We start from the raw sequence: 15,391 nt of genomic DNA, 5'->3' as shown, positions 1-15,391 counted from the left end.
TCACAGCACCAGAGCAGAGGTGAGCCTGGGCTCAGGTTGGAGCTGGTGCTGCCAGCTCTCTCTGGGAGTCATTGGCAGGTGATGGTGGGGCACATTCAGGATCTGCTGCCTTGCAGTGATCAGCTTGATGTTCTACAGACCTTCCTTCTCATTGTGGTTTGACCCCAGATGGAAACTCAGCCCCATGCAGCCACTCACTGGTGTGTGCCTGGTGGGATGGGGAGAGAATTGAAAGGGTGAAATTGAGGAAACTCATGAGTTGATATAAAGGCAGTTTAATGGGTAAAGAAAATTCACACACACAAGCAAAGCAGAACAAGGAATTCATTCACCACTTCCCATGGGCAGTCAGGTTCAGCCACCCCAGGAAAGCAGAGCTCCATCCCATGTAACAGTGACTTGGGAAAGCAAATGACACCACTCTGAAAGTGCCCCCTTGTCTATTCTTCCACCAGCTTTAGACATGGAACACGGAGCCTTGTGGCCTGGGACATCCCTTGGATCAGTGGGGTCACCTGTCCTGGCCGTGTCCCCTCCCAGCTCCTCATGCACCCCCATTCTCCTGGCAGGTGTGTGGGGAGAGGAGCAGCAAAGGCACTGACTCTGTGTGAGCTCTGCTCTGCAATAACAAAAACATCTCATGCTATCAAGACTGTTTCCAGAACAAACACAAAACACAGCCCCAGACCAGCTACTGTGATGAAAATTAACTCTATCCCAGCCAAACCAGCACACTTCTCCCCTTTCTCTCCCATTAGCACCTTGTCTGCAGGATAAGGCTCACAGTACATGAGACCAGGAATCCCAGAGTGGATTTCCTCTGCAGTGGGTCTGCCCAGGCAGGGAATCTAGATCAGCATGGAGAATGTTAACAGATGGCTGCCAGGCTCGTGTTTGCCAGCTGGAGAAAAGCACAATGCAGCAGGGATGTGTGTCCAAGCCCTTTGCCAGTGGTGGGACCAGCCAGTGAGGAGCAAAGCTCTTGTAACTGTCCTGATCCCCAACAAATATAAGCAAATCCAGGCAGAGGAAAAATCAGATATCACACACTGATGTTACTGCTTATGCACAGAGAGCATTGCAGTATTTTCTAGTACAACAGGAGTATTTAATGTGTAGGAATTTAATATGACTTGTGTTAATTTGCTGGATAAAAATAATATTTTCTATACCTACGTTCAGAGAATCAGCTTTTTGAGACATGTCTTTAAGAAAAATAAATATATCTAGTGGTTTGCGTGGAATGAAGATTATATTTGGGTCAAATAAAAAGTGGTCTATACCTTGGTGGGTAGTTAAGCTGTAAAATTTAACCAATGAAAGGATAAAAGTGATAATCTTGCTTTTACCAGCTCAGCAGTAAGCAGAGCAGGTGCAAGCCATGTTTAATCCATGACCCCTGGGAAATGGTAATGTTCATTTCTGTTGTGTTCCTGTGCCAGATGCCAGGCTCTCCAAATTTCTAATTGAGAGCACTGACTAGAAAGAACGACAGGACACAACCGAGCACCTGGGTCACATAAAAATGAGAAAAGCTCTTTAACTGCTGCTTATTGTAATGTGCCACTGTAGGCAACACCTGTGGTAGGACTTTATAAATAGATAACCTGAGCTGTGCTCACACAAGGGGAATTCAGAAGCTGTCAGCTTGTTAGGCAGTTTTCCAGCAGTGTGCTGATGGCACATGCCCATAATCCAAGAGGAAATAATTCCTAATATGGTACATCATGACATAAAGTTGTGGGGGTTTTGTTATCTTTAAAATTCCCAGTCTGCTTTGGCATTAAAGGAAGTTCCAAGCAGATGTGTCATGAGCATTCCTAACATCTTGGAGCAGGTATGTCACCTCCCATGTTCTAAAATATTTGTGTGGTCAAAATTGCTTAGCCATGGTAGCACACACTTGCAGAGGAATTAAACCTTTGGCAAAGGTGCTGATAACTGTTTTCATATGTAGTTTAATCTCTTACAGTATTTTTTCTCAATTTGCAGTGGTAGTCACTGTACCCTCTGGAGTTCACAGCACCAAAACTCCACATCCCTTTTGTATTGTGTACAGATATGAAAGAGATCCTCCTGCTGAACATTCTACAGCCCCTGGGTTTGATTAGCTTTAGACCTTTAGATTGAATTTCCTTCATGTTCAAAGAATTTACATTTGAATATATGAAGAATAAAATGCATTTTCCAGCTACCATTGATTGCTGATTACTCCGTGTATATAGAGTGTATATTAGAGATTCATATATTGTCAGCAAATTGTCATCAAACCCCTTTCTACTCTTCAGAAGTCATTTAGATTCTGTATTTTCTGGCACACCATAAACACCCCACTAAGGTATATTTGTTGGTTTTTACATTGCTTTGATATCAAAGGGAAACCCCAGCTCCCTGTGAAGATAAATGCACTTTTTTATCTGGACCAATTTTTCTTTTCTGGGACCAGAGAGCAAAATTGTTAAATTGACATTTAATGAATAAGATTAGACCTTTTCACTTTGGTCAAAGCTTTGAAAAGCAACTTCATCTGTAAGACTACAAAATGTAAATAATTTTGTAAACCTGTTTCTGTTGAATTAGCTTTATTAAAAAGATAAAGGGATTGTGGAAGATAGAAGGGCTTTGGTTCTTGGACGATCTTTGGACTCTCAGACTGCAAGGATAAGGAAAATGAGCTAAATATTTCAGGTTTGTTTTTGTAAGTAACCAGTTAATAAGTAAACTTTTAAACTAAGGTGATGTTCTTAAAATGGCCAAGGTTTTAAAAAATGCATCTGATATTTGATTTTAGTGAGTTGTTCCTTGTCGGTGGCATAAGCTTTGCTTGTTAGCTTTTATTGCTTTCTCTAATAAATTTGCACTGAAGTATTTTATACCTCTTTCTCTTCTGATTAACAAATAGCACAGACATTTATAAACAATTGTTACCTTCTGTAAATGGTTCTTGTTCTGAATGTGATCTTTTGAACCAATAATTATTAAAAATAATGAAAATATTGAAAATTTTGTTTTCCAGTTTACATGTGCAGGATCATTGATTTGCGCTCCTTCCTCAATTTACAAGATTCTTCCTGATCCTGTTTAAGTTGTCTTGATTCACTCAATTCTCTGTGTAATTGTTCATGTTGAAATGTCAGTGCTGTGGAAGACAACATTCATTAATATAAGAAAAATACATAAGAAAGCATAAAATTTCAGTACAAGGTACATCCTTCCCTTGCAGTGCAGCAATGAGCTGCACCTTCCTTTAAATCCTGGATCCTTGTGCTTTTCTTGCAGATGAGCACTCCAGCTGAAGGCATTGAGACACCAATTGTCTCTGTTAGCAGCTTCCTTGCTCTGTTCTTTTATCCTTTTCTGGATCTGCCCTCCACATCCAAGTGCTTCTGTTAAAAATTCCTTTTGTCAGTATTACAAATGATTTTCAAACTGGGATGAGCTTCCCCCCCATCCACAGGGGGTCCTCAGCCTGAACTCTTTGCTTGTGCTTTCACTAAAACTGAGTGTGGAAGCCAGTGAGAGACTGTTGAAATGAAATGCAAGTGCTCTAAGGTAATTTCTGGTTTAATTTTAGAGCACTTGCATAGGATTGGGTTATTAAGGCTATTGAAAATGAAAAGTGAGTCCTGCATATGTAAAAAAAGTCCTTTAATCTTCAGTGAATTTCAGCTTGCTCAATGTTAATGAGAACTAGTACTTGTATGAGACTTTTTCTTGATTGTTTTCTATAGTTAGGTACAAAGTGGTATGGAAATGGAAAAGACTACCTTAATAGACAGGCTGATCAAGAATTCCCTGTTTGGTAGGACTCCAAACAATTCTTGGCTTTCAGTAGGTGACACATTCAAGTGGTGACATATAACACTGATCAAAATTTAGTAGGAGAATTCCTATTTAGACAGACATGCAAATCATGTTTTATCTTGCACTCAAAAGTTTGTCTTCCTTCATTGAAAGGATTTGTGATTAAGAGATTCCTGCTGTTCAAGAGGTCTAGAAGCAGACAATGCTTTTTTGGCATTTTGTAAGCAGAGTTTACATCAGCAAATACTTAGTTGAACATGGCTAATTACAGGAGCACTGCAGCCTGGGGATGGTTTGTTCCTCAGAGGCACTGCCTGGTTCTGTACCTTGTGGGCAGCTTTACTAAACCTTACACTGAGGCAGAAGTGCTGCTGAGCTGTTCCTTTGCAGAAGTGCTGTTGTTGTCACCTACACCTCCAGTGTAAGAACACCCCGAGCCCCACGAGGTGACATTTGCTTTTCTGAGCCAGCTCAGACAGGACAAGTTCCTGAGAGCTGCTGAGCACCTTCCCCAGCTCTTGCCTTCATGGAAGGATTGCATGAGGAGATGCTGAACTGCAACCTCCTTGTTTGATCTCCTGCTTCTTACTTGGGCTGTTTGTGAGAATATTCTTTCTGCTTTGCTTTTTTTTCCCTTGACACACATACAATGTATATTTAGATCAGGACTGCATTAGGCATTCATTTGGTTAAATGGTTTCTCACTCTATTCAGTCCTGCTTTGCTGCATCTGGAGCAAAATGTAATAGTCCACAGAGTTTAATATTTGCTAAAAATAAATAGGAGAGGGTGGAAGGAATTTCTAATGTAGCTGAGAAAGTTTTACAACAGCTTTTTTTCATAAAAATCAAAATTTTGCATTTCCTTTTGTGTGATGGAAATTAATTAAACCTCCTGTACCTGAGAAGGGAATAGTCACATATAATTTCTCTCTTACAATTTTGGAGGAAGCTTTAAAATAGAGATTTATCACCACAGACAATCTTTTTATTTCAGCATTAGGTAGTTGTCAGTGGCATAAAAAACAGCTTCAAATTTGGCATGAATTGACAGTTTGGATGGTAACATCATGAGAGTAACATGTGGGGAAATAAATTTACCCACTTGTGACTGTTTTTTGTAAATTGGGATGGAATCTTGTTGAGAATAAATTTATACTGATGTTGGCACTTATACTTTTTTGAGGGAGTACTTAAGTTCTCCTTCACAAAAATTAATTCTTTTGACTAACTACATTGATTCCATATAATGGTTCAGTGGACTAAAGTGAAATGAATATAATTTAATAAAGTAAATAAAGTAAATTTAAATTTATTGAATGAGACACATTTACAATTATAATCCATTTTCATATCTTAATGTTAAAACTTACTGAAAGTCTACCTGTTTGAAGTGAAAGGAAGCAGAACCTTCCTAATCCAGCTCATAAAAATCTACTAGGTATTCCTGAGTCGACATACATGAAATCTGTACTAAATTTTGCTGGACGTTAGTGGCAGATGCAAATCCAAATATTAAATATTTCCCAAGAAGAATGTAATTCTGTAACGATTTACAAGGAATGGATTTTAAAAGAGCTGTTTTATCTTTATTTAACACATTTTAAAATTAATGCAAACTGAATTTTCTACTAGCAATTGAAAATATGCAATATCATATAATCCAGAGGTTTGTTTCTCCATATGCAAATTTAATCCTTTGTGGGAAGAAATCAGGGTGTTCTGACCTAGACCCATTTTAGAATGACAGATAGATACAAAGGGAAAACAATTGACTCAAATGGGAAGATTTCTTTTACTGTGGAACTTTTAAATGAAGTTTTCTTCAGCCAATTTTCCTTAAAATGTGAAATTCTGGATGCTGGACTTTGAAATGGAGAAAAAAGCCTCCAGTTATATAAAAAAAACTATTAGGTCACTGATGACTGAAGGTGGAGGTTAAAACCAGTGATATTTATTTTGTCTCTGTCAGGTGGAGAAGCAAATCACTTTGTTAAATACAAAAAGACAGCACTGACAGGGAAAGAAAGGTTATATTTGAAAGCAGGAGATGTGATTCTTTTGTAAGGAGGGAGAGCAGAGTGTGTGTCTCAACATTCCCAAATAGAGAAGCCAATCTTTGTGCTTAAAACAGTGATCTGGAATAGGAGCTGGGTCCTGTGATCAGCTCAGCTCCTGGTGCTTGGTGATGCTGTTTTGTAGTAAATGAATTGTGATTTTGTGATTCTTTTGGGGCTTTGTTCACAGTTACACCGAGGACCTTTAACACCCCTCTGGCAGCCAGACAAATATTCCTTCTGCATGAATAATGTTATCAAAAATATTGAAGAAAACCAACTGAAAATCAAACTATCAACATCCTCTCCTTGGTCCAATTATCTGTCTCTAAAAAAAGGTTTTAACACCTCCCACGCTGAACAGCAGCTTCAGTAATTTGGCCATGATAGCAGTGCATAATGAGGAGACACGAGGCAGTGATACGTGGTGACACGTCCCATTTTGTGTACAGGAAGAGTTTGGTTGAAGTAAATATCTTTTCTTTGTAGGTACCTTTCAGATTACTCACTATTATGTTGCTCATCCCATTAGTCTCGTGTAGCTACCACAGATGTTTAATTGCAGAAATTGTAAATGAGTGAATCTAGCATTCCTGAGGATGGAGATAGGAGATGAAGCTTTGCATCCTTGGATTTTTTTTTTGATGTTTGTGGTGTATTTGAAGATGGGGAGTAAACTGTGACTAAGGTGTAGAACAAAGGATTGGAAGGTTTGGTTATTTAACTTCTACCAGTGACTAATTCACAGCCAACCTTAAGTGTCCCTTCATTATAGAACAGTGCTCTAACAAGTCCCTGTAATGATATGCTGCCATAATGCCCCAGATGATATTACAACATGATGTTTTATCAGAAAATTACATCAAAGGCCCAGCATTCAATTATGATAGGCTGGGTTGGGAAATCAAGCAGCCTGCTGTGCTGAGGTGCAATGAATTGTTTTCAGCAGTGAAATGAGAGCACTCTTGCACTGTAGATGTGCTGGAAGGCTACAAAGGAAGGTTTAAACTTCATGTCTGTAGCTGCTATCAATCTCAACATTTTTTCTCTGTAGAATTTGCATAAGGTTGGTGGCAGAACTCAGAAGTAACTCAGACCCAAGGCTCTGCAGGTATCAGGGCACAGGATCTGCCTGTGTTACACCACAGGAACACAGTGTTTGTTTGGTGTTGTTTGATTAACCATCACTACAAAGTGTGGCTCTGACCTCAGCTGCAAGGAGCCACACTGTCCCCATGCCATGGTGTCCATGCTCATGGGAGGTGGCATAGAGTGAAGGATAAATTACTAACCTTGATGTTTCCACTGGATATTTACAGCACATACAGAAAAAGACACAGCTTTGTCATCACCAGCCTCAGTATTACAGCAGCAAAGAGCTATTTAAATGGAGATGGTGGCTGTTTGTGTATGAAAAAATTATGTCATACATATCATGTATTGTACATAACATATCACTAATTTTAAAGGGAAGGGATCACATTTTGCCTGCCATCCATGACATCCACATACAACCAGACAAACAATATTCTGGGATTATTTTAGAGAGTAATTAATTATAAATAGGATAATGAATTAGTAATAATTTACTAAAGCAACAAAAGAGATGATTGTATTCAATTTATTATTCAAGTAAAATATTTCCTTTGGAAGGAAAACTAATTAGAATGTTTCAAAAAATATGGGTCATTTGGTAACATAATTAGTGTCTTCAACCAGACAGAAGATAGCAGACTGAGGTTAACACACACATTTGGTAAGAATATTTTGATTCAAGAATATCCCCATGGTAGAACAAATTCAGAGGGACAGTGGGGATTTAGGTTTGTGTTTTGTCTTCCTGGACACCATGTTCCAAATACTGCTTTGAACACAAAACTTTCCTTTCATGTATTCCCAGGGGTGCACTCATTGTACATTTCTCTGGACAATCTGTGCTCCCAAAGTCATTATATCATCTTGACATAATTAGCCTTTTTGTTAAATTATTTGGAAAACGGAAATCAGGTTTGTTAGTCATATGGTATTTCCCTATTTCCTCACTGCAGAGAGCTCTGATTGCTTAGGATTAACACTTGCATTTATGCTGCTTAGAGCTGACACCTCATTTTCATGTACTCCAAGTTCAGCATAATCACAGACCTAAACGAGAATAATCTTTATTTCTAAACCCCGCTGGTATCAATAATTCAACAAGGTCACCTCCAGCCTTGGAAGCGCTCGGGCTGCAGAGGGAGGGTGGTGTCCCCATCCCAGTGTCCGACCTGGGGCTCATCAGCCCCGCAGAGCAGCAGGAACGGGCCGAGCTCATCCCGAGGGATGGAGCAGGGGCTGTGCCCTGCAGGGCTGATCCCGAGGGATGGAGCAGGGGCTGTGCTCCCCATGGCTGATCCCAAGGGATGGAGCAGGGGCTGTGCTCCCCATGGCTGATCCCGAGGGATGGAGCAGGGGCTGTGCCCTGCAGGGCTGATCCCGAGGGATGGAGCAGGGGCCGTGCTCCCCATGGCTGATCCCAGGGGATGGAGCAGGGGTTCTGTGCTCCCCATGGCTGATCCCAGGGGATGGAGCAGGGGCTGTGCCCTGCAAGGCTGATCCCAAGGGATGGAGCAGGGGCTGTGCTCCCCATGGCTGATCCCGAGGGATGGAGCAGGGGTTCTGTGCTCCCCATGGCTGATCCCAGGGGATGGAGCAGGGGCTGTGCTCCCCATGGCTGATCCCAGGGGATGGAGCAGGGGCTGTGCCCTGCAAGGCTGATCCCAAGGGATGGAGCAGGGGCTCTGTGCTCCCCGTGGCTGATCCCGAGGGATGGAGCAGGGGCTGTGCTCCCCATGGCTGGTTCCAAGGGATGGAGCAGGGGCTCTGTGCTCCCCATGGCTGATCCCGAGGGATGGCAGCAGGGGTTCTGTGCTCCGCAGGGCTGATCCCAAGGGCTGCCCGGGCTCTCTGCTCCCGCAGGGCCGGTCCCGGGGCAGTTCTGAGGGGCTCCACGCCCTCCCCGGCCCTGAGGGGACACTCAGCCGCCAGGGGGAGCCGCTCCCGCCGCGCCCTCGAGTCCTGCGCGCGGGCTCGGCCAAGCCCCTCCTTCCCCGCCCCGCCCCGCCAGCGGGTTGGCGGAGGGAGACGTCAATCCGAGAGACGCCCCGCCCTCCTCCAACTGTTCCGAGCGCGGCTTGATTGGCAACCGCGCGCCGCTGCTCTCGCGCCGCAGCCTTCCCCCGCCCTAGCTCGTCCTGTGCAGATCGATTGGCTGATGTGGTTGTCAATCACGGATTAGCCCGTTCCCAACCAGTGGAGCCGCCTCCTGAGAGCGAAGCGCGGTTTGATTGGTGCTTCGGGCTGTCAATCAGCGGCGCGCCCCGCCCCGTCGCGGTCAGGTAGCCCGGAAGATGGCGGCGGCGGCGGCCGGTGGGGCTCTGTGAGAGGAGCGGCGGCGGGGCCGATGCCGCGGAGTCGGGGGGCGGCGGCTGCCGCGGGGGCTCCCCGGAGTCGCTGAGAACCTCGAGCCCCTCGTTCGGCGCCGGGCCTCGGTCCGGGAGCGGACGGCATGCGGCAGCGCGGGGGGCTCGGCGGGAGCGCCGGGCGGCGGGGGGGCGGTGGCCCGCGGCTCCTCGGCCCGCGACACCTGCTCGGGCTCGTCCTTCTGCTGTGGCCGCTCGCGGGGAGCGGCGAGGCGGCTCCGCTGCCGCCAGCAGGTGCAGGTGAGCGCGGGGGAGCGGGGCCGGGGGCGCGGCTCCGCGGCGGGGCCCGGGAGCGGCGGCACTGCGGGTTTCCGAGCCCCCGTCCCTCCCCCGTGCTGCGGGCACGGCTCCGCCGAAGCGTCGGGAAGGGCACGGCGGGCGGATGGGGCTCCCCGGCTGTAGGTCACGGCTGTGCCGCTGGCAGCGGGCGAAATCCCGCTGTGGATCGCTCCGAGCCTGACACTGAGCTGCGGGATTGTTCTGTCTGTGTTTACCGCAGACCTTCTGCCCGTAGTGCTGCTGCTTTCACCTGCTCTGAGCTCGGCGGGGTTTTTCTGTTTTCTGCTTCTGCCCGTGAATCACCGGGACTCCCGTTCCTGGGTGGAGGCTCCTCGGGGCAGACGGCACTTCCCTGTTTTCCGGTCAGATTAGTCGGATTCCCCCCCGGCCCCCCCGGGCCCGGCTCTCTAAATAGTCCCGTAGTTCACATTTATTTCTCTCGTATGTCAGGTAACGCTGAGTTCCTTCGATTTCCCTGCCTATTTTCCTGTTTGTCTTAAAGGCACAAACTAAACAGTATGTCCTCGCAGTCGTAGGGACTGACTGATCAGAGGTTTATTAGGATTCACAGGTACCAACTATGTGTTTGATTAATTTTTATTGTTGGTGTTTCATTGGGGCTTGGAAACGTAACATTGTATTGAGACTGAATTTTGTTAGGGCTGGGTTGGTTGCAGTGTGTGCTGAGATTCCCTTCTAGCCGTGAGGAGTTGTACAGCTTAACTAGACAAGATGTTGAGGGAGGAGCAGGAGCAGTGGGAGGGAGAGATACGAAGCACAAAGATTAGGTAATTTGGCTGCTCTTCCACACCAAGTATCAGAACTGGGAGTGGAACCCATACTTCCTTTATTTTTGGACCTGTGTCTCTTTCCCAGTTTTTCCTTCCCAGAACATTTATGAATTGTTCATAAGTAATTCCCTCCATCAGCTGGCTTTGAGCTCTTTCATGCTTTGTGTAGAAGTGAATTTCTGAAAAAGAGAAAACTGTCAGTCAAATCTTTATTTCCTTTGATCATACATGATAATTTTTTTATTTATAAAATACTTGAGATTTATCCAAATAATATTAATTTAGAAATAATATTAATAAGGGAAGACAGCAGAATCAGTTCTGTATGAAGGTTTTTATAATGTCTTTCCTAGGTCTTACTTTCTTTGAAATGCAGTTAATTTTCCTATTTAAAGGGAAATGTCAAATGTCAATTTTTTTTAATACAATTTTCTCTTTTCTATGAGGACTATGCATGTACCTTACAAAGATGGGAGAACAAAGCATAATTTCCACGGCAGTGGTAAAAAGCTTTATTCTCAAAATGAAAAGCTAATTGGACAAATTGCAGGACATAGTATTAAAGTGTTGTTGTTGTTTTTTTTTAATTCTATAATTTAAAAGGTGTGCTAACTGCAGGACTGCTAAGAGAAATATTTCTGATGCTGTGATATTGGGCTCATACAACATGAATGAGACCCTGTAATTTTATCCCTAGGTTTTGGTTATATTTAGGCCACAGCATGTATACATGGGATGTTAGCTCAGGTTCAGCCAGCTGTCCAGATGCTGTCATGGGAAACCCAGCGAGCTCCAGGAAATGAAGCTGCTGCTTTCTCCTGTGTCTTTGCCATGTAAGAGACAATGTATTTGGGTTATTTTATTGATGGATATTTAGGATTGAAACTTTAGGGCCTCGTTAGGTGCCTTTTCCAGTTTCACTGGCATCACTTCTGCTGGGAGGACTTCCTCCTGCCTGAGACAATGTGTGCCTGGTGGGTTTGAGTGCAACAGGTTCTTAGGCTGCAGCATGTCCTGTGTCATCACCTGTGTGAGCAGCAGGAGCTGGGGGAAAGCTACAACAAAAGCTTTTGTTTTTCTTCCTTCCTGTGAATATCTGCCCAGTGGATGACAATGAGACTGGTTCAGCTTGAACCTTCTCTGTCTGTCATTCTGGGCAGGTTTGAAACCTGTCTGAAGACAAACCTGTGACGTTATTTTGCAGGGTTAGGAGTCATGGGTTGTGTTTAGAAACAATTCAGCCACATTGTGAATGTCTCCCTTGTGTGCCATGACAGGCTGCTTTGATTTCCTCTGCTGGGGCTGGCAGGGGGTGGTGGGCTCCATTCTGGACCTTGGCAGTTCTTGCAGTTGACTGTAACACTTGGTCTGATACACAGGGATTGGAAACTTGAGAGGAAATTCATGGGCTTTTCATAGAATGATTGCTAACTGGTTTCAAAATTACTTTAGAGTCCCACAGTTCTTCACCTAGCAAGAATGGTTGCTTTTTTGGCAATGGAGAAACATTTTTATGTGTGTTGCTTGTGATAGGAAAGATGGGATCCACAGAAAAGGGAGGAAAGTGCCTGTAGTTATTGTAAGGAATTTTATAGAATCTTTCATGAAGTATACGTGTAATAAATTCTCCTTTGGGGAGGAAGCTGGAATGCTGGAAGTGATGATGGGCAGGTTCTAGCAAGACTAGATTGGATTCCTTGAGCAAAACTGCTCCAATTTGTGGGCATGCAGTGGAAGTTTGCCAGCCTGGGTGGCTGGGGAGCTGTCAGGTGCCAGGGCCCTGATGGAGAGGAATGATGCTGCTCTTCTCAAGTGTGGCTTCAAATTGCTTCCATTGACAAGGTGTTCTGTAATTTTTTTTTAATCCAACAATAAGGAGAGGAGGTAAAGGAAATCAAGCTTGGACTGTTTCCTTGGTAAGGTTCATAGCAATTGTTATAGGAAATGTGAAAAACAAGCTGTTGAAGATGCTACTGCCTAAAAATACTTTACCCAACTTAGATTTAATTTATTCTGTGAGTGGAAAAAAAGGATACTGATAGGTACTGTGTTAGTTCTGAACTTAGGGTTTGACCTTATACTGGAGGTAAGAGCTGGGGCAGTTGTGCTGGAAAGGAGTTTCAAGGCTGAGGTGTTGAAGTTGTCTTTCACCTGCAGAGTATTGGGGATTTTCCCCAAGTGCCTCAGCCTAACATGACTCCCAGTCCCAGCTGTGTGGCTGGAGGAAGGACATTTGGGCACTGCTTTCCTGCAGCAAAGTTTAGCAGCCAAACTGCATCACAAACTGCCATGGCTGCTTTACTGTGCTAAAGCTGCACATGTACATTCAGGCTCCCAGTTGTGACTTGGATTTCCATACTTGACCTTAATTCCACTGAGCATCTGAATCAAGTGTGTGTGTAATGTCAGACAAAGTGTTTTCATCATCTCTGTGCTCTATGAAGTCTTTGCAAATACAAAGAAGAGGGACTCAAAAATACTTTTATTATCCTGTAAAACTTGAATAGGTGGTAGCATTTTTAACAGGTGTGCTCAGTTTCACACTTGTGATGACTGCACAGACTGATCAGTTGAGTGAGGAGCTGGAATTGATGCCTCCATCATTGCTTTTTGAGAGCCTTGGCACTGAGTGGCCCAGCTGGGTGTCAGTGGCAGGGACCCTCTGCTGATGGACTTGGTCATGTAGGATCCAGGAGGAGATTATTAGAATTTGGTGTGTAATATCCAGAGATGTTCATCTGGAGTATCTAAATATTCATGCACCTGTACGAATCTGAAGTATCCAAATATTCAGTCAGCTGGCCTCGGGTGACAAGTTAAAACTTTGAGATGAAGTCACTTTTTTTTTGTTTTTGCATGAAGATGAGCTCTGTAGTACATACATACTCCTGGGAAAATTGTTGCTTTTGGGTTGCTTTGGCTTGATGTTTTACTTGGAGTTCTGTCAGACTGGGGCCAAGTTGCAGTTGTGGCCTGTGGTTTGGTACCATGTAAAATGTCTGTGACTTGCACATAATGAGAAAAGCCATTTTCTAAGTGTATGCAAGTTAGCAACTCGAATCACTGGAAGTTAAGAAAAATCTTGCTTTTACAGTGGGGATTTTAATTGTGGTCTGTGCCTTTCATGGGAATGGTCTATCCTTCCTCCCCTTTCAAGCTGAACTTGTTTACTTGGCCCTGTATTTCATTTTATAGTTTCTGTCCCAGGAACTAAATAATCATAAAACTAAACAAATTGAACTGGAAATTTTTCTTTTCTCTTTCATTTGTATCTGTGAGTTTGAGGTAAGAAGCCAGCCCTGACTCTGGCCTGCAGGGATGTTCCACGCAGAGCTTTGTTCACAGCCTTGCTTTGCTTTCTCTGCCTGTGGCTGTAAAGTGTCTGGACTTTGCTACAACTAAAGGAGTCCTCATAGCACGAGGTCACTTTCTGAAGCAATTTCTCATGTCTTGAACTCTTGGGTGTATTTAATAATTCCCCAGGTATCATTGCAGCATATTAAGATAGCACTGATCAGAGAGTGTTTGAAGGTTTGTTGGCACAGCATCAGGTGCTGGGCATTGGTTTGCAAGGACCCATTGCTGGGTGCTGCTTGTGCCCCTGCATGAAAATAAAAAGATTTTGTGAGACCCAACATTCTCATAGGTAAATATGAGGTAGGATAGGTAAATATGATTGGGAGTAATTTTCTGGGTGCTTGCTGTAGTCTGGTTTCACTGTTCACACACATTTTATCTGCGTGGGATAAAGGGACCTCAGGCTGTGTAATGCCAGAGCTGCAAAAATCCCAGTTCTGTCTCAGCACTAACACTGCAGCTCTGCAGCAGAAGGACAGCACATGGAGTACTGGAGTCCTCCTTAGGTTTTATTTTGGGGCTGCCTTCCTGTTTGGTCTGGGCACTTAATGTCTGGAGCTTGATACAGTTCTGGATACAATTTACAAAAGCTTCAATGCTTTTGTTGCTCTGTATGAGCTCTTTGTTTTCATTGTACTGCTGTTATGAAAGGTCTTGAGCAACGTCTAGATACAAGAAACATTTTGTCAGCTTTTATAAGCAGAAATGTACAAAATGTGTCAGGATAGTCCTTTCAGTCTGCATGTGTGCCTTAAGTGCAGTCTGTAGCAAGGTGTTGTGCCATATACAGCTTAGGCAAGGTAGTGGTAGGGAGCACATTGTCAGGAAATTGTCTTCTGAGTGATTTTCAGTATGAAATGCTGTGCCAAGTAACACCTTGTCCAACACTGCTGCACTTACAAAAGTTTCCTTCCTGATAAGAAAACATCTCTGTAGTGACTTAACAGTGACATGACTCTTCTGGGACTACCACTGCAGCGTGGTATGAAAGATGTGTAGAAAATAGTAACAGGAGATTTTTTTTAGTGCTGACTTTTAAGCTTTCAGCCTGTAGAGCAGATCCAGTTCTCTCCAAAATCAATCACTTTTCTCCATGGCCTGGGATCCTTTAGCAATGAATAGGGATGAGAAATAGATCTAATAAGCTCTTTTTACAAAATGCTGCTGTTTCCTTTCTCTCCTGCATTTCTTAACTCAGCTGTACTTGGAGTTGCAAAGGCATCAGCTATAAAATCAAGATTCTGGAAAATCCCATCACATGAAAGTTGCATTTATGGATTTCTTTCCCATGGACTGAAATTAGTCTCTTCAAAGGCATTGTATCTTAATGGCTTGTGTTGCTGTCACATGGTAGGAGAAAGAGATACTGTCCTTTTGGTTTCCATGCTGCAGATAATGCTTTTCTGGTGCTTGGAGGAACCATGATGTGTGATCATCTCATGCTACTTTGAATTATTATGGTCTATCCTGTGTTAAAAAAACCCCAAACTGCAACTCCTGTGCCTCATTGTATAGCAGATGAAAAAAAAAAAGTACTTGAGAAGGAATTGTCAAAACCAACATCTAGCAGTACAGAATAAAGTGTGCTCAGCAGAATTTTGTGAGTGTATGTACATGTATGCACATACATGCAATTAAGAGTCAGT

The 15,391-nt window shown here is 43.7% G+C and overlaps 1 protein-coding gene across 1 annotated transcript in view; it reads left to right on the top strand.

The window, feature by feature from the left end:
* The first annotated feature begins 9,404 nt into the window (after positions 1 to 9,404).
* LMTK2 (lemur tyrosine kinase 2) overlaps positions 9,405 to 15,391 on the top strand; it is a 41,466-nt gene continuing 35,479 nt past the window's right edge. Inside the window, exon 1 of the mRNA XM_058035815.1 lies at positions 9,405 to 9,558. Coding sequence (XP_057891798.1) covers positions 9,405 to 9,558 — 154 coding nt within the window. The remainder of the gene's footprint in view (positions 9,559 to 15,391) is intronic.

This window comes from Melospiza georgiana, chromosome 16 (assembly GCF_028018845.1).
Source record: "Melospiza georgiana isolate bMelGeo1 chromosome 16, bMelGeo1.pri, whole genome shotgun sequence".
NCBI lineage: Eukaryota > Metazoa > Chordata > Aves > Passeriformes > Passerellidae > Melospiza > Melospiza georgiana.
Note: the sequence above shows the minus strand (reverse complement) of the source record. Positions and strands in the feature narration are given on the sequence as shown.